This window comes from Cucurbita maxima, unplaced genomic scaffold, assembly GCF_002738345.1.
Source record: "Cucurbita maxima cultivar Rimu unplaced genomic scaffold, Cmax_1.0 Cma_Scf00002, whole genome shotgun sequence".
In the NCBI taxonomy this organism is placed as follows: domain Eukaryota; kingdom Viridiplantae; phylum Streptophyta; class Magnoliopsida; order Cucurbitales; family Cucurbitaceae; genus Cucurbita; species Cucurbita maxima.
The window spans coordinates 1,689,147-1,713,083 of record NW_019272018.1 but is presented as its reverse complement, the minus strand read 5'-3'; the positions used below and the strand labels follow the sequence as shown (position 1 = coordinate 1,713,083).

The window sequence follows — 23,937 nt, the reverse complement described above, 5'->3', positions numbered from 1 at the left end:
AAAAAAAAAAAAAAAAAAAAAAAAAAAAAAAAAAAAAAAAAAAAAAAAAAAAAAAAAAAAAAAAAAAAAAAAAAAAAAAAAAAAAAAAAAAAAAACATGTTCCAAAAACATGGAACCGACACTGATTTGAAGTGAAATTGTTGATGGTAGGGTAGTTTTCAGCTTTTGTGTGGAGAGAGAATACCCACAACTATTCTTATCTAATTGTGTTCTTTCTCAATCACATTTTTATTATTGAAAATCATTTGAAGTTTTGAAATCTTAAAAGATTAAAATTTGTCTCTAAATTAACTATTAATTAACTATTTAAGTTAATTAATAGTTAATTTTTGATTTTTGGGCTACATCAAACCAATCTAAAGAAATTAACTATTTAAGTTCAATTGGAAGAATTTGGGCTCGGCTAACCAAACATTTTGAATCTTTTCTCACGAATCAAACACAATTTACAGCAACCCGATTCTTATCCTAAAATACATCACTCGTCCAAATTAAGTCAAACTCAATAACTATATGAGCCAATTGTTTACAAAGTTTAGGAATAAATATATAGATATTTTAAGAATAAAAATATCTAGATAGTTTATGAAAATGATTTAGGTATTTTAGGAATAAAGATACTAAGTATTCTAGGAAAAGAATTTAGGTATTGTAGGAATAAATTGTCTAGCCTCTACTCTAAATACGCCTCTACCCTACTAAGTTTTTTATCCTAAGAAATCTCAAAGAGTCTCAAGTACTATTCTACATAGTGTCTTGTAATCTCTTCTTGATTGGTCTTAATAAAAAATGCGAGTGTTTCCTACAAATAGTTGTGTTCAACTATATAGTATTAGAGCGAAGTTGGTGTAGGTTGTATGACCTCTTGAAATTCTTAGTATACTCTATGGTTGCAACTCTGTCTTATTTCCATATCAGAAACGATTTCTTGAGATCTTAGTGAGTGAGTTTTTTTGAGTTGTGAGTAGTCTGGGACTCGGCAAGTTTTGTGTCGAGAAGACTTTTTTTAGTATCATTGAGGTATTGCCAACATGATGGGTGATTTCCAAATCGTTGGAGGAATTAAGAAACAAAACAACAACAACTACAACACGTGGACCACATGTATGATATCCCACTTACAAGGATAGGACCTTTGGGAGGAGAATCTTAATAGCACCTTACACAAATGGAGAATCAAAGCAGGCAAAACAATGTTTGTCTTGAACACCACTATCGAAGAAGAGATCTTAAAGCACATTTGGGATGACAAGACACCGAACAGTCTCAAGTAAAGCAAAATGTAATAGTATTCTATAGAGTGTCTTATAATCTCTTCTTAATCTTTGAGTTTTAGCATTTTGGCAAGAATGGGAGGTTAGCCTCAAATATATTGGATCCTTTGAGATCTTGCAGGCAACTAAGAGTTTGTGGAGAATTGTTTTATGTAAGAAATGATTACTAACATGCTTCCGAAGCAAAGGGACGGTTGGTTCGTCCTATTCAGATATTCACGACCAAGTAAAACGCTATTAAATCAAATGACAAAGACATTATTGAGAAAAAGATGATATTTGTGTATGCTTTATATGAAAAATATCATATCCATTTTTCCTTCCATGACTCTTCTGTGTATGAAATTGATACATACCTACAAAGTCGGTGATTATAACATTTGTAGGAGACTAGTGAGTTTTGGTCCCTACGGAAAATGGAAAAAATGTTTGTAAGCATATGTAATTCTCGGTCGAATAGTAGAATTACTCTTTATAATACTAAACATTTTTCAACTTTTTTTTTCTAGGTAAGGGCAAGAACTTCATAGTCAATAACAACGCTACATTTGGCTTTCACATTTATCTCAACATAATCTATGATAGAAGCAGCATAATCTATGAAAGAGTGAACTTCTAGGCATAGACGTTCTTAGAGAAGGAGATGGAGTGTTTGGCACTGACATTTGGATGAGAATGCCCCAGGTTTAGAATTTTTGACCAGGATATGAAATTTTAATTTAGTACCTAATGTCCCGAGATTCTTACGATAAGATCATGTTAATTACTTCTATCTTCTAAGAATGTCAAAATATCCCCACACATCAACATAAGTTGTTTTAACATTTTTATCCTCATTTATATACTTAAGAAAATTTTTAGGAGGTCACTCTACCGAGGATTATTCCAAACATAACTTATTTAACTTTAGAGTTCTTGTGATTGAGTTACTGAAAAGTAAGTGCAGCAATTTTTGATTCTTTTAAGCTTTTCATAGTCATCTTATTCTCGTAATCACTCTCATTTGAATATGGTATTGATTTATTCATATACTTCTTTTTTACTCGAGTGTCATAGACTCCATGATAGTCAACCATCATTGGCAAATATTTTGGAGTTTAGTGTGAGATCCCACATCGATTGGAGAGAAGAATTAGTGTCAACGAGGATATTAGACCCCAAGGGAGTAGATTGTGAGATCCAACATCGGTTAAAGAGAGAAACAAAACATTCTTTATAAGGGTTTGGAAACCTCTCACTACAGACGTATTTTAAGAACCTTGAGGGAAGCCGGAAGGAAAAGTCTAAAGAGGATAATAACTTCTAGCGGTGAACTTGAGCTATTACAAATGGTATTAGAACCAGACACAGGGCGGTGTGCCAACAAGGACGTTGAGCCCTGAAAAAGAGTGGACAGCGAAAGGTGTGCCAGCAAAGACGTTGGGCCGCAAAGGGGATGAATTGTGAGATCCCATATCAATTGAAAAGAGGAACGAGTGGTGAGATCCCACGTCAAATAAAGTAGGGAATAAATCATTTTTTATAAAAGTGTGGAAACCTCCCCCTCGCAAACCCATTCTAAAAACCTTGAAGGAAGCCGAGCAAGTCCAAAGAAAACAATATATGATAATGACGGGGTATTACATTTAGGCTCCTCCAAGCTCCATGGAAGATCCATCTCAATGCTTAATAGCATGGCTACCAACCCTACTAAAAAAAAGTTCTTGGCCATGGTCATCATCTTTAGGATGAATGGGATAATGGGTTAATTTTGAGTGGGCGTCTCTTTTGCCTCTGTTATCCTCAAGGGTTATGGGAGCTTAGTCAATAACCTACCCTCCATTTCTATCTAAACAAACATAAGTAGTTTGAAAAAAAGAGTAATAATGTATGAATTGAATACGAAACAATAAAACAAATTAATTCAGACAAATCCATACAATCAAAACACATGAAAACAAAGTAAGACGCAAATCAAACGTTTGGCAAAAAAAGGTGTTGGAAAGCTCCATCTTTTAGCACTTTGGTGGAGCCTTGTCTGGCACGTGATTACTTCCTCTAAAGCCATCTACTTTATCAATCTCAAGTTTTCTTTCTTTTTTTAATTAAAATAGGAAAATATAAGGTTTTGGAATTTACTATAAAAAAAGCAAAAATAAATTATTGTCCTATTATCCCATCATTGATTCTTCTGCCTGTTTTTTCTTTTCAATATTTTATTCAATATAAGATTATTACTAAAATAAACTCTAAACCCTATTTTAAGATTATTACTAAGATTTTTTTAAATAATTAAAAAAATACAACATGACAACTCGAGCACACCCGAAAATGAATGGCTGGATTGGGTTAGATTAGGTTGTAAACTCTGTTCTAAGTTACTTGTATTACCGATCCAACCTACTCTTTTGAGTTGGCTTGCCTAATTTAGTAACACTCCCCAACTTCTTTTCTATTATTCTATTATTCTATTATTTTTATGGATTTATGTAATTTATTTAAGAAATATCTTTAAAAGATTTAAACTACATGAAAAACACATTCATAAAATAAAATAATATTACTAGATTGAGAATCATATATATTAATATGAAATTCTCAACTTGGATCTAAGTTTCTCTCTTTTCTTAACTAAAATTCAAAAGAATTATTAAAAAAATATATAAAATTTAAAGGATTTGGTGAAATTAGGGAGAATACCAAATAAAATATTCCCTTTTTGAGCAAAAAAAGATAGAGAGAGAGAGAGGATAAGAAATGGAAGCAATTTGAAAGGCTTGAAGAAAAGGTACACAAGAGGCAGCGGTGGGCGTGGCTATGGCGACGGCAACGCCAACGCCGAAATTAAACCACAAAAGATAAGTAGAGAAATTAGAACCTGAAAGAGCGTTGAGTCCATTGAAGCAGGTTTTGATGAAGTTGGTGGCGCCAGCGCCGTAGGCGGCGGCGGCGGTGGGTTGCAGCTCAACGTCGTTTTGCTTGTCTCCGTATAGAAGCGGCTCATGGAGGTGGCCCGGCAATGTCCTGTCCACCGACTCACCCATGGAAGAGAGAGAAAGGAAGAGAGAAAGAGAAGAAAGGTTATGAATAGGCTAATGGGTGAATGGCTCTTCGATTTGGGATCCAATTATCTGCTTAAAATGGTGCTGTATTTATGTACAAACAAAAACTAACTAAAAACAAAATCATCAATTTTACTAGGGGTTACAACTTGACCCACCAAAATTAACTAACCCAACTTGGGTTACACTCTTTTTTCTTTTTAGATTGGATTGGATTTTAAAGATGAGAAATTCGGACTCTGTTAAATTTGTTGACTCCAAATCTCATAACAATGTTAGACAAACTTTTATACAAACATAACAATAACTGAATGAATTTCAATACATGCAAGAGAGAGGAATGTACCATAAATGTTCATGGATTCATGAATTGAATTTTCATGACAATTTACAACAAAAGTCTCGTACTAATGGAGATACTCAAAAGGCTTCATATAAATAAAGATGGTATTTCATATTTATAAACGCATGATCTTCCATCTTAATTAGCTGAGTGTGAGATTACTTCTCAATAATCCTCAACAATAACTCGAAAATAGTGTTACAACTCAACCAACACTACCCTACTTCTTAGATTATTGTGAATGTTAAAAATATTTGATGTTTAACATATACTGTGGATAAGTATAGTTTTTTAAATAATTAAAAAAAAAAAGACAACCACAAACACCGAACAAGACATGAAAATAGAAGGTTGTGTTTGAATTGGGTTATGAACTCCATTCAGTTGTTCAAGTCATCAATCTAACGAGAAATCTCCTATTGATCTAAAAGATTTTTTCAACTAAATTTATGTACACCCCTAAATTTTAGGGGCGTTAATGGAGAAAAATAAATAAATAAAAGATTAAAGAGTTGTTTTTATTATTGTCAACTCAAATTTTAACTGGATTATGTTTTGGATCACTTTTTTTAGTCTTGAAATTTAAAAAATTAACCATTTTGATTCTTACCTTTACCTTTATTTTTAACGTGTTATTGTGAGTATGTTTTTGGATAAGTTGGAATTCCCAACGTGATACATTCTTGAAGAACCCGATATTCTTCTTGTTGATCAACGATTATTACAATATCGAGTAAGTAAGAATTGGATAAGTAACTTTAGACACGACAATAATATAACCAATAGTCGAAAGTGGTTAATTTTTAAAAACAAATTAATTATTAAGATAAAAGATTAAGAAAGTTTAGGAGCAGAAAAAAAATATTATTTACAAAAATTGCAAATTAAAATAGATATTTGAAAATTTAGAGATTTATATTAACCTAAGATTTAAACGGAAAATTGTTTCTTCATTAATGCAAAGTGCAAAGTGACATGACTATGGTATAGAAATTAGATGATATGTCAAAACATCATTTATAGCATTAATAATGCAAATTAGTGTAGTAATTGAAGGGTAAAAATTGATTTCATTAGGAATGATAAAGTAATTAATTAAATGACATAAATGATACGAGATGAAATAAATGGTAGCTAGGATTATAACTATTTATATAATAGAAATTGAGTGGTAAATAATTTCATGACACATTACCTAGTATATAAGAAATAGCTATTTGTGTGAGATGATTAGAATTCACGCAACGACTTAATCGAACTGTATCTTCAATTCAGCCGTTTTACGCTACACATGGGTATTGATCTAGAGAGCATATGTGATTGGGTCCGACCACAATCCACTCACAATTTTCTTCCAACTATTTTTTCTCAATCAATTTAGATCTTTTTCTCCCCATCAAGGGGAATGGGCGTTCAAAATGAGATTATTGATAGGAGGTTTGTTCTTTCCTTTCGAAGCTCAAGTGATCAACCCATGAAATAGCCATGTATGCAAATGATCCTAGGGATGACGCCTGCCTAGTAACCATGTACGATAAAATTTTGTAAAAATTTAAAAACAAACAACACTTCGTTTAAAAGACAAAGACTCAAAGAGTTGTTAAGTAGGTCTAGGGAATGAGCTACAAAAATAAATAACAATAACCCCCAATGCATAGGATTGACGCTCTCCAATAACCTTCCTTTGTGATCATGCACCTTTCAAATGTTTCTCCACCTTAATCAATAATCAATAGTCATCTTAAAGGAATAACAATATCTGATTAGTATAAACATACTTAGAAATAAGTTTTGGTTCGAGGAAGTTGAGGCCTAAATTTTACAACATATGAGCTTTTGGGAGACCTTGAAGTTTCAAGTGGTTCTCTAATTCATCATTAGATCTATTTGGGGTTTGGACACCATTCTCTTAATTTTATCGAACTTGATTGGAGTTTGGGAGTTGTTTATTCTTTCTAGTGTTACAAATCTACTTCGACATATTTGTGTTCTGGGTGAACCAACTTTTTATTCTATAAATTTAACTAGCGTACATTACCTTTGAAGTGAATCATCAATATCATAGATTTAGTAGAATCGACCGCATAAAAAATACGCTACTATGCAAAATTAGGGGAGCCAATTTCCATAATAGAATTCTAAGTTATGATTGTAACGATCCTAAATTTCTATATACTCAAATTCCTACTAACGTTTCATGAACATCATTTATAACATAAATTTCGAAAACAACTTAATCTCTGGAAAACGCAGTCATGGTCTTACGTGTTTAAATACGAAATACTGACATTTAGAAAAAATAAATACAAAATAATTTAAACAATGAAATGCAAAAGAACCTATTCTAACCTAAAACTAGGAATTTAAATATGAGTCTACCTTATGCATATGTCACAGTCTCTACTCACGATGCCGCCGTCCTCCATACATGTGCGTCTTGCCTTTACCTAAAAAATGATGTGACAAACGACCTAAGTATTTCAAAAAATACTCAGTAAGTGGTCCTACTATAGGGGGCCATGCAAATGCAAACACATGCAATCATGCTCTTGGGACCTTTCTCTATTCTCTAGTAGTGGCTTCCGGTCTCAGACTAATATGAATGTGTAGTACTTCCCTACACACGACTCACACGTGCGAGTGTGAATCTCCAGAGGGCTCGCACACCCCCTGAACCCTCTCTGATCAAGCTATCTGTAGCAACGTTCGGAGGTCAGCAGGACCCCTTGGTGTCATTCTCCCTATTAACACCCTCATCATCATACTGTGCGCGTCCACACTCATCGTCTCTAAAGAAGTATCTCTATGCTTATGAACATACCATATGTATGAAGTCCCTCTAATTCCCAGCTTATCATCTCTCCTGATGCAACTCTCTAGTCTCATCTCTTTGTTACATTAAGTGCACATCCTAGTTAGATATTTATATTAACATCATGTTCATGCTCTTAGGGTTTTTGTCCCATGTTAGTCTATCGTCATGATGTAATATGACACTCATCATCATATATCATGTTTAATATGAAAAACATCAACATATTAAGACGAACATCATGTAATCATCATACTCATCATATTGTCATAAAGTGCATCAAGGATATCAAGTACGTCATTCATTGAAATATATATATTATACACATCATCATATACAAGTATACGACATCATACAATACACAGCTCATACATCATAAATTGTAATTCATACAATTTCTAATCTATTTTATAGTAAGGTCACTTACTTAGCTACCTTTCGCCAAAGTTCTACTAGCTCCAAATTTAGTCGATTATTTTGAATATAAACTTAATTGAGTTAATAAAAAAATTGAATGACACGTTTGCATGGTAATATTATTTCATACTCATTGGATTATATTCTCATACTTTTACTTTTCTTCCACTCTGTATTTTTTGTTTTTCTTTTAATTATGTTTAGTCCTTTTTGTCTTTTTGATTTTTTAATTCTGTTTAAATTTTCAATAGATTCCGATTTTTGTTTCCCTAACAATGGTCATATGTATCATGCCACTCTTTTTTATATTCTGTTTATGTGCAACTTTTTTTTATTTTTTTATTTTTTTATTTTTTTATTTTGTTTAGTGATTCTGATTTTTCTTTTCTTTTTGTTTGGCCATTTTCAATCGATCCTCCTGATTCTCTTTTCTTTCCTAAAAATTTCAATTTTGAGAACACATAAATGGTGGTAAAATGGCAAATTGTTGTTATCTGAGTTCTAACTGAAATCTATATATGGTAATAAAATCAGAAATAAAATAAATATAAAAGAATGATTTCTAACTAAAATTTAATTAAGGTAACAAAATCAAGGTAAGAAAAAAAAAAATTCTTTAATGCATAAGGAGAGGTGGTTTACCTTTTTTTTTTTCTTTATTTTATTTTTTGTATGGTTGTTACTTGTGGGACTTCTGGTGTAGCATTAAATTCGTGTGTAGCATTAAATTTCAATTTAATGGAGCTAGCATCCAAGGAGTGTATTGATTGCGGCCTAGGCCAACAAAGTAAGTACTCTACTATTAGCATGGTTGGATGAATTGAATGATATATGAACAACACGTTCTCTGGAGCCCCTCCATGTGCCATATTTGATGATGGTTATAATGTGAATTATGTTATGCAATGTGATGTCATGACTACATCATGATGTATTATGACTTGTGTTATGCTATGATATGTCATGCACACTATGTTAGCATGATTGTTTTCGAGACTGTGAAATGTTGTTTTCCTGAAAATGTTTATGAAAGACGAATGTATGATCAACATATTATATGATTTGATGTTATGGGGACCTCATGCATTTTTGTTTGTCATATGTATCGGGATACTTCCCTGTTATATTAGTACGGATACTTACCTTACTATATTTATGTTTTCCATGATGTTTTGATACGATATTGTGTACATCATAATACTATGTAGGCACCTTTCCTTCCATGGCTTTGGCATTGCGAGTGTGCCCTAGCTGAAAGGCAAGCCAAGAGGGTACGTATATGCCTGCTTGGTGGGTCCATGTGTGAGTATGTGGTTTGTCTGTAGAGAAGTAGTACACATCTAATTTTAGCCTAAACTCGAAAGCAGAGTTCAAGAACATGAAATGATTTTTATTAAATGATAGGTCTCTCCATGATTGTTTCTCATTTCTTGACCTCAATAAAGGGGTCACTCCTTGAGTATTTTTTAAAATATTAAGTCACATGTTACTCTTACTTTTACGTAAAGATATATAAGACAACCTTGTACGATTGAAAACTTTGTAGAGACGACCATGGGATCAAAGATATGGTAGTTACATGCACGTTGTTTTCTTTCTATCCCTTAGGGTAGATCAATGCAATTAATTTTAATTTTCTTTGTTTTATTAAAATATGAGTGAATTTATTTTTTTGCCACATTATTTTAATGATTTTATTATGAGCGTGTAAGTTTACCGCTTCGTAACAAAATATTTTAAATGATTTTTTCCATGCATTATAGGCATATTACGCATGTAGTGGCAAACTTAAGTTCAATAGGAAATTAAGGTCGTTACATTACTATTTTCAAGATTTTCTAGGCTAGCTCTCAAAGCTAATATGGTTATGGGAGTACTAATGTTTCTCTCTGATGGCATCTTACGATCTTGCCGTCTTTAGGCTACTTAAAGCATCCTAACCTTGGTCATCATGAAACTTTTCGAACTCTAGCATCCTATTCTTATCTCAATTTATCTATGCACGCTGAATAGGGATAGAAATCATTCCGTCACCGGGAGTACATCTCTTAAACTCATATAAGAGCTTTTGGCATAGCAAGTGCAATCACATACAACATGATTCAATGTAGGACTTATTTTTTGGGATTATTACTTGGGCTCTACTTTCCTTTTCAAGTAGAGTTGGGTGCATTGTACTTCTCTACATAAGATTCATGCATGCACACAAGAACACACTAGGCGGATGCATATACGTATCCCCTAGGTATGGAAATCAATTGAAAGGAAGAAGCGCATATCATATCATGGTGTATGCTTCCATACAAAAAATATTGGGAAAGTATCTTGTGCTCGTGATCTACAACATGTATGAGGTCCCATATTTTTTTAAATCATGGTAGATGATTATGATGCAACTTCCGTACGTTTCATTACATAATCTTCTTATGAGACATAAATACGTGTGCATGACATATCATTCATGTCTCATAGGGGATAACGAAAAAACGATAATATAACATACATGAATCATCTTACTAGAATTATATGCATGTTCATAAACATAACATAAAACTAAAGAAACTAAGTAGATAAGTCACATAGTATGTGTTAATCATACATCACACAACTCATCCAATTGAATAGGAAGGCGTTTCAATAATTAGCTAAAGTTACTAAATATCCTTCGTCAATGTTAATTTGAATTCTACTCGCTGAAGTCCATTCCACCTATGAGGCTTCATGAGGTCACAATTAGCACACATTAATGAACTTAATTTAACTTAATTCCCCTCATTAATCAAAATTTGGCTAAAAATATTTTTAATTTGCTAAAGAGTAACAATACTATACCTCAAATGCTTCCTAAGTGCATCAAAGCTAGCTTCAGAATGGTGCTAAATAAAAGGACGAGGTCCAAAAATACCAGATAGAACCATTAATGTCAAAGCCGAAGATAGTCAACTTCAAGTCACCGAGTGGAGTTCAAGCTGACTGTATGGGAAGCAAACCGCGCACATTTGGTCAAATGTTGATGTCCTTGAAAATTCAGGTGACACTGATATTGGTGAGCAAGAAGTCATTCAATCAAGTGAATCTAATGAAAAGAAGACACCACCTCAACAACTTAGACGGCAAAAAATAATCTGAAAGTCAAATCCTAAGTATTCCAAAGCAAATATTATAGAAGACGAATGACCAACATGATATGGCGAATAAAAACTAGTGTCGAAGGAGAGTGTTAAAAGATCATTATTGACACAATAGGATCAAATCTAATAATTGTATGAGCCTATATATTTTAAGAAAAATGACAACCAAATAATACCAAATATATATTATTAAAAATTTCATGTCATGTTATTAGACAGATTACAAGACATTCTATTGAGTATTAAAAATTGCATGCCTTGTCATGTTATTACAAGAAATCAACCATTGTACAACAATCGACTAAATCTTGATCATCAAATCTCTTATGGAAGTGGAAGGTTTGCAATTGTTGATGAAAAAATGTGATTCACGTCGAGGGTTTTGACCGATAATGGGATGATTTGCATTGAATATTGAAAGATTTCCAGCGGCTGTGTGGTGGTATCTGGTGCCAGTAGCTGGGCATGGCATGACATGACGGTGCGTTTGACTCCGAAAAATTACAAAATGTATTACTAAGGGGAATATATTTATACAAATAGTTTACAAGTGAATTACAACAACTTAATGCCACATATCTGAGTAAAAAGAGAAAACAGCAACAAACTAGCAAAGAGTACTAGATTCAAAAGAATCATTTAAAAGTGCTTCGAGTTGATGTCTTTAGCTTACATTAACATCCCCTCAAACGTTGCTGTTGATGAATAGATGAAGCAGCTTTTCTTAACAACAACAACGACGGTTCAAAAAATTCGAGTCTGTTCATGGATTGACAATTTTTTGTCAGATCAATCTAACCAACCTGAAAATAGAGATACACTACCTTACCATACTTTATTATGAAAATTAAAAATATTTTATGTTTGTAGCCGAGGTTAGTAAAGCAATATGACTTATGAATATCTTATATTTGAGTTACATATATATTGGGGATAAGTAGATTTTTAAAATAATTAAAAAAAAAAAAAGAACAACCTGACAATCTACGACCCAAAAGTATAGGGTTGTATTGTAAACTCTATTCAAGTTGCTTGGGTAACCAATCCATCGAAAAGATTTCTTCAACACAATTCAACTCATCTACACTCCTAACAAGCATGTTATCGATCTAATTCTAATTGTTTTCCACTAGCATGAAAACAACTACCTGTAGCTAACAAAAGTTTACTATAATTGTCACATAATAAGGGTTTAGATGAACAAATCCCCTCAAGGGTTAGAGATGTCCATTTATTTATGGCTCTCCCCAAATTGTGGGAATTCCTTGATTAAACTGAGAAGGGAGAGGTAGTGGAAAACATTTTTTTTCCCTTATATGAATGGAGTCGGGGATAGATTAAATTCTCCATCCCCATCTCCACCTTGCCCAATTCTTTATTATGCTTAATATAAATATATTTTCAATACACACTTTTTTCTTTAGATAAATGAGATCATGAATGAAATTATGTTCCTCGCCCAATTTTCGCTCGGGACCATCCTTTTAACTTCACACGGCCATGGATGCCCTTTTGTCTAAGGAGTTGATCTTTCTTTGCATAAAAAAACAAATCTTTGACCACCCAATGTCCAATCAAATTGGTGGGTTTCCATTGTTCGTGATTATTTGTTGAGGGTTTTGGCTGATTCAATAATCCAGATCCTGTCTCTATGTGTCTGCCGTGGTTGCCTATCGTAGGGGCATGACATGACATGTGTTTGACTTCCAACAAATTAAGAAAAAATGTGCATAGAGTGAGGAAGAGGAGTTATGGAGAGAGCTAAGTAATTGATAAATATGGACATGGTTCCAACTTTTGATACTATTTGTTGTCATTGGTCACGAAAATAGTATCGATCCCACCTACACATCCATAAATAAAAATTAAATAAAGAGACAAAGATTTACGTAGTTCGAAGAGAATAAATTCATCTACAACCACTGAGTGGTAACCAATTATCCTAATCAAAGTGTTTATAAGTGTCTCTTTCACACTCTTACACTCTCACACTCTCACACTAAAAAGTTTCACTTACAAAGTTCCTACCGATTGCCTCTAAGCGAATACAAAATAACAGTAACTCTACATCTCAAAACAATGCTAAAAAAACATTTATAAAAACATAACAATACTAATTCTCATACATGAATCAAAGCAACACTAATGTTCATACATGAATAAAGATGATTTATGCACCGTAGAATGTATGATTGCAGGGGTGAACTAAATGGATCCAATATATTCATGAATCAAAGTGGGGAACACATACCAAAAATATTCATGAATCAAACTTTCGTGACAATTCTCAACAATGCATATCTAATTTTTTTCGAGGTGAATTCTATTTAGGCCTTAACATTTAATAAAGCATGTCATTTGAAGAGTGTTTATTCTTTTATTGTTTCTCCACTCAAGTTGTGATTTTTACTTCATTTATTTGTTTCAGTATATTTCGTTTCGATCGTGAGTCATATTCAATTGAGATTTCTTTGAAAATATGATAGATCTAACTCATGATACTCGTTAGGATGACGGTCATGCACAAAAACAACATCAATAGTTTGATCTGGGAGCATTTAATAATCCAATCCTGATAGCTGATGATCGAAACATAGCGATGAGAGAGTATGCGACCACCACCTTCATCGAGCTTCAAGTACTAACATAGTCACGCCAGAGATAGTTGCACCTAGTTTTGAGCTAACGTGGCTATCTCACAGCAATAATAAGTCCCTTATTAACATGTGAAGGAGATAACCACGAATCTAATACCATCCTACAAACTAGATCCAACCCACCTACGCAAGCCCACAGACAAACCCATGGTCAGAAGCCCAGCACAACAATGAACTCAACCCAGCTCCACAAACTCTAGCCTAGCAACCCACTAATGTAGATAACCTAGTAGAGATGAAATTGAACCTCGACCAAGTTTCACATCCATGCACGTGACATCTTACGCTTTCAATCCACCCAACTTTCACATCCGAGTTGGGAGCTTCATCTAGCTCCCACTAAACATGCTTATGATGCTACTACCACCAAAATTGGTTTGCAATCTTGCCTAGGTACTTTACCTAAGTTGCTTTGCCTACTTCTTGGTGCACTACTATCATCCTCCATTTTGACATCTCTCTCTCAATCTTTATTTTATTTGTTAGGCGATAAACATGTTCCCCAAGCCTTTTGGCCTGCTTCTCGGTGTGCTAGGTATCATCCTCACCTTACTCAAATTATGCATTTCTTTCTCAATCCTTATTTAACTTGTTTACTATTAATGTGGAAGTTTAAATTTTCTCAATTAGTCGATTTGAGACACATAACCCTATAACCCTTATCGACTAAATCTAAATCAAAATTTTTAAGGGTTAGTTGTTGGGCTCGTGCTCGAAGTGAACTCCCACAAATGGTTGTCTTCGTGGGATCCAACTACAAATAGTTCAGTTATCCTTTTTGGGTCTGAGCCCATTGTGGCAGGCAGCACATGCTTGTTAATTCGTTTTCTTTTTTCTTTCATTTGGTTTCTTTTCCATTTTGTTATTTAGTATCGAACATGTATTGATTCGAACTCAACCAAATTTGTAATAGAGGGTTGGGTTGGGTTATAAACTCTATTCAGAATTGCTCGAGTCACCAACCAACCAACTCGAATTTTGGATTGGTCTAAAAGATTTTCTCAACTTAACTCAACTCAATTCATCTACATCCCCTAAGAACAAGTCCAAATTACATGAATCAAGATGATAATTTAGTATATATATATATATATATATTGTTGAACACGACTCTTTGGGAAACACTCGCACTCTTTATTAAGACCAATTGAGAAGAGAATACAAGACATGTGTAGAATACTTTTTTGGATTTCTAAGATGAATAACCTAGGTATGGTGGAGGTGTATTTATTAGAGCCTCCCTAATCTAGACCTAACAAATTTAAATCTAAATCTATGAATCTTTTTCCTAAAATATCTAGATCAGATATCTTCCCTAAAATCTCTACTAAAATAAATATACAATGCTAGTACAATTATTGGGCTACACTCTATTGTGCTAGTGATGATATTTCAACACTCCCCCTCAGCACTAGTCCTCATTCGCTGCACCATGTTAAGCTGACAGCGAAAACTCTCATATTTGCCAATATTCCGCCCTTTTGTAAACAAGTCTGTCACTGGGTCATCTGTCTTGATCTGCTGCATCTCAATTTCTTCCTTTAGGATCTTCTCTCTAATGAAATGGTAGTGCACCTCCACATGCTTTGTTCTAGCATGAAACATAGGATTTTCTGCTAGGCGAATCGCAGATTGGTTGTCGCAAAGAAGTGATATTGGATAGTCAATTTTCTGGTGCAAATCTTCCATCAAGAGTTTCAGCCATGTATTTTCCTGAGCTGCTCTATACTCTGCTTTTGTAGTTGATAATGATACTGTTGGTTGTCTCTTGCTACACCAAGAAATTGTTCCCGAACCAAACTTGAACACATACCCAGTGGTTGACTTCCGAGTATCGTGGTCTCCTCCATAGTCAGCATCACAGTATCCAACTAGCTTGCAGTCTTTTGCTTCTTTTGTACAAAAGACCATAGTCGATTGTACCTTTGACATATCTCAAGATCAGTCGAGCTGCATCCAGATGAGGCTTCTTTGGACTTTGCATGTATCGACTCATAACCCCAACTGCATAAGAGATATCAGGCCGAGTTAAAGTTAGGTAGATAAGACTACCTACTAGTTGTTGGTATGTTGTTTCATCATTCAACTCTTTGCTTTCATGTGCACAAATCTTGGCATTTATCTCCATCGGTGTTGAAACTTGCTTGCACTCTAATATGTTGAACTTCTGAAGCATATCTCTTGTATACTTTTGTTGGCAGAGAAACAATCCTTCATCTATGCGATCAACTTCTAGGCCTAAGAAGTGTTTAAGCTCTCCTAGCTCTTTCATCTGAAAGCGTACTGATAAATTTTCTCTTGTTTGATAAATTTCTCTTTCGTCGTCCCCGGTGATAATCAAATCATCCACGTTGACCAACACAATTGTCAAATTTCCTTCTCTTTCTTTGATGAATAGGCTTGAGTCTGCATGCGCAACTGAATAACCACTTTGGGTAAGAAATTCAGCAATATTACCATACCAAGCTCTCGGTGCTTACTTCAGTCCATAAATAGCTTTTCTAAGCTTGCATACATAATTAGGATTAACTGCACTTTCAAATCCCTTTGGTTGGTTCATATAAATCTCCCTGTCTAACTCTCCGTACAAGAAGACATTCTTCACATCCATCATTTGCCACAGTTTTCAATCTTTACTTGCTGCGAGTGCTAGCAGGACTCGTACTGTAGTTATCTTTGCCACGGAACTGAATGTTTCATCATAGTCTAGTCCATATTGTTGAGAAAATCCTCGAGCCACGAGTCGAGCCTTGTATTTCTCGATTGATCCATCCGGTCGACGCTTTATTTTGTAGATCCACTTGCAAGAGATGGGTTTGACATCTCCTAGTCTTGGCACTAGTTACCAAGTTTGATTCTACTCCAGGGCTATAATTTCTTCCGTCATCGCTTTCTGCCAAACCGAGTTTTGTGATGCTTCTTCATATGTCTCTGGTTCGTAAACTCTATCTTCTACAAATAGCTGCATTTGCATACTTAGGATTTGGCCTTCGGATTCTATTTGATCGCCTAAGTTGTTGATGTGTCGTTTTATTTTTATTAGATTCACTTGATTGAGTCACCTCTTGCTTGTCAATATCAATGTCACTTGGATTTTCAGGTGCATCAACATTTGATTGAATTTGTGTAGTTTGCTTCCCCATCTTCTGTTGTAGAATTTCTTCGATGTTTGAATCTAATAAGACTTTCTTCTCCGAGGACCACCATGAAGATGCTTCATCGAAAACTACATCTCTTGATGTATAGTATTTTCCACTTTTTGGATCACAGCACCTCCATCCTTTTCTTTGATTGTTGTATCCAACAAATACACACTTGACTGCTTTCTTGTCAAACTTGCTACGTAGGTGGTCAGGCACAAATACATAGCAGACACAACCAAATACTCGGAAGTAACTAACTGTAGGTTTCATATCCTATGTATCTCAAATAGTAAGACGAATCCTAGCTTTGGTTGAGGAAGCTTGTTGATCACATGGGCAGCAGTTCGCATAGCTTCAGCCCAAAATCTTCCTGGAACGTTCTTTGCGTGTAACATGTTTCGACAAATTTCTGCAAGGTGTCAATTCTTTCTTTCTTCTACACCATTTTGTTGTGGCGTGTTGGCACATGTAAATTGACGTCGTATCCCACACTCGTGTAAATATTGATCGAACTCATCTGACGTGTATTCTCCGCCATTGTCTGAACGTAGAACACGAATCTTCACTCCTACTTCTCCTTCAACCATCATCTTGAATTCTTGAAACTTTGAGAACGTGTCAGACTTTTCTTTCATAAAGAAAATCCACACATATCTTGAGTAGTCGTCAATAAATGTCACCATATACTGCATTCCACTGATCGATGCTTGTTTAACTGAGCCAAACAAATCAGAGTGAATTAACTCTAATGGTTTCTTTGCTTTGAAACTTACTCTTTGTAAGGTAATTGATGAGGTTTACCATATTGACATCCAGTGCAGACAACGTCTGTTTTGACTTCAAGTTGAGGTTGACCTTTGAGCATGGATTTCTCCATAATCAGCTTCAACTTATGGTAACTAATATGTCCCAATCTTGCATGTCATAGATCTGTCGTCTCATTCTTTCGAGTCTTGTCAACATAGGCAGACTCTACTCTTCATCCTTCTATTGTCAGCTTTCTTATTATCTTAACATCTTGATAAACTCTTACATCTTCTGGCCCAAACAAGACGTAGCTTCCTGATGTTGTTAGTTGTGACACTAACAACAAGTTCTTCTTTATACCCGGTACATGATAAACATTATGTAGCGACACTGTATCAAACTTATTGCCAAGCATGATTGTCGTATTGCCGATTTGAGCAATTGATAACTGTGTGTTATTTGTTGTGTGTACCGTACGACTTTCTTTGTACTCTTTCTTATCTTGCAATTTTTTCTGATCGCCAGTCATGTGGTTTGAACATTCTGAATCAACGATCCAGTCATTCTCATAATTGATATGGTCTTCCATTGTCGCCATGAGTGCTAGCTCGTCTTCTTCTATGGGACATAGTACCTCTGCATCCCATTCATCCTCTATCTTCTTTTTGGATATTGGCACATTGCTTTCAATAGACTTTTTCCTGTACCAACAATCTCTACACATGTGGCCCTTTTCCCCACAATTATAGCAAATACCTCCAAATCTCTTTTCTTGGAAACTCTTGTTGTCGTTCTTCTGAGCTCTCTCAGGTTGTGCAGTTTCTTGGTAGCTTCTAATTTTGTCACCATTGTATCCACGTTTGATAGAAGACCTATTATTGCTCCGACTTTCACTTGTGTAGAGTGCTTCTTCTTCACCCGTCAATGCGATGCCTCCCATTTGTTTAGCCATGGCTTCTTGGCTGGCTAACAAATTTTCGAACTCTACAAGTGATGGTTGAGTAGGCCATCCTTGTAGCAGTAATGAAGCTTCGATATTCCGATCGCAATCTGTGGATTATAATCCTCTTCATTCGAGATTCTACAATGGCAGACTTTGGGTCTAGTTCAGTAATCTCCCGACAAATCGACTTGACCTTGTGGAAGTACTGAGCAATCGTCATGTCACGTTGTGAAATTGACAACAACTCATTCTCCAGAAGTTGTAGCCTTGTATCGTTCTTCTTTGAGAACAACATCACGAATGTGTCCCATGCTTCTTTCGGTGTCTTGTCATCTCAAATATGTTCTAACATCGCTTCTCCGATTGTGGTTTTCAAGGCAAACATTGCTTTGCCTGCTTTGATTCTCCATTTGCGCAAGGCGCCGTTAGAATCCTCCTCTGGTGGCATAGTTTCACACCTGCCAACGATCTCCCAAAGATCTTGTTCTTGTAAATAGGACATCATGCATGTTGTCCACGTGTTGTAGTTGTTGTTGTTGAGTTTCTAAATTCCTCCAACGATTTGGAAATCACCCATCGTGTTGGCTATATCTCAGTAATATCAAACTAGCTCTTTCGACACAAGACTTGCAGAGTCACAGACTACTCACGACACAAAAGAAACTCACTCACTACTAATCTCAAGAAATCGTTTCTGATGTGGAAGATCAGATAGAGCTGCAAGAGATAACATACACTAACCTTGCTTTGATACCAATTGTTAAACACAACTCTCTATGGGAAACACTCCCACCCTTTATTAAGACCAATCGAGAAGAGAATACAAGACACTGTAAAATACTTTTTTGGATTTATTAGATGAATAACCTAGGTAGGGTGGAGGTGGAGGTGTAATTATACTAGAGCCTACGTAGACCTAACAAATCTAAATCTAAATCTAACAAATCTGAATATTTTTCCTAAAATATCTAAATCTCTTATTTCAATATAAATATATATATATATATATATATAATAAGAATAGGTCCAATTAATTGAGAATGAGTTGTAATTTTAATAATGTTGATATCGGTGGCACCAAATTATTGAAGTAAACTAAAACAAAAGGACAAAATGTACGGAAATGGTATCTACACATTAGACCAATCTCTAATACCAATTTTATAATAAGGTCACCTCATTTATATTTATCAAATTGTCAAATACTAAGACCATTAGCCTTGCAATTAACTAACTGACAACTTTCTTCCCATTATTCTCTAAACAAAATATATAAACATACTTATTTTCCCCTTAATTTAGCATTATCTTCCCTAAAGTTACAAAAAAAAAAAAAAAAAACAAATAAACAAAGTGGTAGGTCGGTGAGTTAACATCATATTAGCCCCAATGTCAAACTCCCCGTCTTTAAAACAAATATCTCCCCGTCTTTAATACAAATATCTATTTATATTCTGTATCCGTTTTTTCATTAGTACAAAATATTCAACTCCTACAACATCCTCAAATTAAATATTAATTAGTCTAATATAAGACTAAGAATATATAATTATAATTATAATTGTAAAAATCTCGATAAAAATATCAGAAAAACGTTAGGACGTTGAAATACCCACATATATTCCTATTATTTTAAATCACACCTAATAAAAGTTTGATTTTGAGTTAAATAAAATCTAAAACCAAAAGGAATTTTTGTCTAAGAGGACGTGATATTTACTAGCTACCATATTCCTATTTTTTTTCCTAATATTATTTTCATCTTCCAATTAATCTTTATCATTTGTCAATGGATGATTTTTTATGTCCACGTGTCCTATATGCCTAGTTTCTTTGAAAAATAATATATTCTTTTTTTAGGGGTTTGAAAAATAATATTTTTTTTTATATTCTACCCTTGACACTTCAAAATTTTAAATTATCTTTAAGTAGCATTATTATTTAAGCATTTAAAATAAATAAATAAAACACTTTTCTATAAAATAAAAAAGAAGTAAACCATCCACTATCATCCACATCTATTATGTTTTTTAATTTAAAAATATATACTAAGTTTTCAGATTTTTAATGTTATTTATGTTACTAAAAACTATTAAACTTTAGACAAGTGAATAATAAATTTTAGCTTTAATATACTTTTAAATTTAAAAAATATATTGTAACCACTCATATTTAAGATCCATTATTTGAATGGATTCGTCACTCTCCTGCATTCCATCCATTATTTGAATGTATTCGTCACTCTCCTGCATTCCATGTGACATGGTCATGTTATTTACTCATCATTTTTAAGAATGAAAGCTATCTCCACGTACCAATATGAGTCATTTTAATATGTCTCTTAAGAAAAATTCTCATAAGGTCCAAGTAAAATAGGCTTAATTTTAGAGTTTTTATGATTATATCACTGAAAAAAAAAAATGTCATTGTTGAGGTAGGTAGTAACTTTCAATTTTTTTAAATCTTTTTTAGTCATTTTATCCTTAGGATCATTCTCATTCGAATGTGATATTTGATTCATTCATATACCGTTCCTTTACTCGAGTGTCAAATGCCTACCAACTTTCACGTTGGTTCGTCTCTGAACTACACCTTATTGAGAGAGGCACCACTATGATATCATTTGTAACGATTTCATGCTCAAGGTTTACCGGAGATTACGGAAGCAAGAAGATGTCAAATTTAGATTTTAGATCATGATCAGAATTTTGAACGTAGATTGTTACGTTTATGATTGATCATGAACAAATTAAGAGATATAAGTTAAAAAGAGCTTAGAAGTTTATTAAACTCTTTTTAACATTTAATGATTAATGCTAAGTTTGGCATAAGCTATTAAAAAGAATTTACAGCCGGTCAAGCTGAAGATGATTGGATGAAAATCATATAGAAAAATAAAACAAAAAACAAAACATTGAGACACAATGGCGGCTGTACAAGTTAGGGTTCAAGTTACAGAATTATGTATTGTTCTTCTTATTGACCTAATTATTTTATTAATCTCATCAAACACCTTGATAGTGAAATGCATTCTAGAAAACACAAAATTAAATTAATATATTTAGTGGTTGAACTTACTATTGCTAAACATTTGTATATCTCATAATATATTCAAAACTTTATGATGTTTTATTTTATTTAATGCTTTGGATATTTAAAATGTCACGTTGGTTTTTTAAAATTATAAATTTGGTTCAATATTAAACCATTATTTTTATCAAATGTATTCATACATTTTTATATTAAAATTCTCAAACTTATTATTATTATTATTATTATTATTTTCTACTCGTTTGTCAACAATGAGGTTTGTAAGGATAATCAAACCCCTAATGTAAACATTGTTAAATATGAAATTTAAGATCAAACGTTTTAAAAAATAACATGAACTTAGAAATTAAGACGATTTTGATCCTCTGACACATTGAGAAAATGTATTTTAGTTAGTTTGATCCATGTCAATTCACCAACTCTAATATGTCTTTTTTCTTTTTAGATAGTACTTGAATCTACATGTTTTTTCTAATTGTGGCTCCTAACGAATGGATTATGTATAAAAATACAAGTCGTTATGTAAAAATATAATTTTTTTTTTTTTTATAAACTAGATGAAGATTGATGTCGGGCATGAAATCATCTTTTGAAGGGATGATTTCTCTACTTTATTTATATACTATATTGTCAAACGATGTATGGTGTTTCATAATTTTTTTTTAATTTTATCGATACGTAATTGTAGATAACCAAAATATGGCCTGCATGTTCATTCATGTAACCTTCCTTTACTTAAATGTCACACTAATATTACATAATTATTAGAAATGAAAACACACTTTCTAAGTATAAATTTAATATTCGAGTTCATTATTACTCATAAGGTAGGGTAGCTTTTGACATAATGAACCAATTTCCTTATATTACCTTATTTTCATGTTTATTTATTATAGTGATATTTTCTTTTTCTTTTTTTTTTTCAATATCTTTATGATTTTTTTAACCATTAAATTTATAGTACTTTTATATGATTATTTTGTTGATATATCACGCATAATGACATCGACTACACATAAATGATTCTTAATAAACCTAACTACATAAAAATCAGATGATCCAGGAAAGTAACATACTTTCAAGCATTATATTTCACTTTAAAAAAAAAATAGATGAGACAAGACCCTCGATTCATACATGCCCCTTAACAAGAGAGCGAGAGTACGTATTGAAAGATGTGGAGAGCATGAAGAGTATTTGATTCCCATCATATCTAAGACACGAAATGATATAGGCACCCTCCCTTTTATTGAGGCATCAAGAGAACTTGTTGATTGCCAACTTGTAAAAGACTCCCCTCTTTTTGTGGTACTTATTCATGGAATATCAATTTTTTTTTTTTAGAATAAAAATAATCTTTTAATTTACTAATTATAAATTATTATATAATGTATTTACTCATCAAGATTTGAAATTTGAATTCGATATCAGATGGTCACGATATTCTCATTTCATGGGGTTCTTATGATTAAGGAACGAAATAGAAAGGTGCACCATGTTAGTATAGGTAGTGATTTTTAATTGTTTTTAAATATTTCTTAGTCATTTTATCGACTGAATCGCTCCCATTCATACGTAATCTCAGTTCATTCATGTACCTCTATTTTATTTTAGTATCACAATTTTTTTTTTAATTATATTCCATATAAATACGGATTTTTTTTTATTATTTAAAATCTAATTTTACCCTCATATCTAAAGAAATCATTACAAAATGATTTTATTGAGAAGACCCATTAGAGAATTCATTAAAATGTAGGAGGACCATTTAAAAAAGAAATATTCACAGTTTTATTTTATAATTATTATAAATGGTACATGCTAAGTCGATATAAGTAGATTATGGGCATGAAATTTTATATTGAATGGAGAGACGAACAAAACATTCTTTGTAAAAGTGTGAAAATCTTTTCCTAGATGAATTTGAAATAGTGTGAGGCTGATGGTAACATGTAATAGACTAAAACGAACAATATCTTAGAAATGGTATCAAAGTCTTTGACCAGACAGTGTGCCAACGAGAACGCGGCCCCAAAGGGGAGAATTGTGAGAGCTCACATCGGTTGGAGAGGGGACAAAACATTTCTTATAAGGGTGTGAAAACATCTCCCTAATACACTTGTTAAAAAAAAAAAGAGATTGATAGCAATACGTAACGAGCCAAAGCGGATAATATAAATTAACGCTGGAGTTGGATTGTTATATTAGCTTTAATTTTTTTAGAACATATCAATATTATCATTGTATTAATAAAAATAAAATAATATTAATAATAAGAATTTTAAATTTCAATCTCTTTTCAACATCAAACCCAAATCCAAGAGTAAAAAAAAAACCTTCTTCAAGTTTTTTTTTTTTTTTTTTTTTTTTTTTTTTTT

The 23,937-nt window shown here is 33.2% G+C and overlaps 1 protein-coding gene across 1 annotated transcript in view; it reads right to left on the bottom strand.

Annotated features, from left to right (window-relative positions):
* LOC111499028 (amino acid transporter AVT1I-like) overlaps nucleotides 1-4,374 on the bottom strand; it is a 6,921-nt gene extending 2,547 nt beyond the window's left edge. Inside the window, exon 1 of the mRNA XM_023150481.1 lies at nucleotides 4,132-4,374. Within this exon, the coding sequence (XP_023006249.1) occupies nucleotides 4,132-4,297 (166 nt within the window). The 5' untranslated portion in view covers nucleotides 4,298-4,374. The remainder of the gene's footprint in view (nucleotides 1-4,131) is intronic.
* Nucleotides 4,375-23,937: the final 19,563 nt, after the last annotated feature.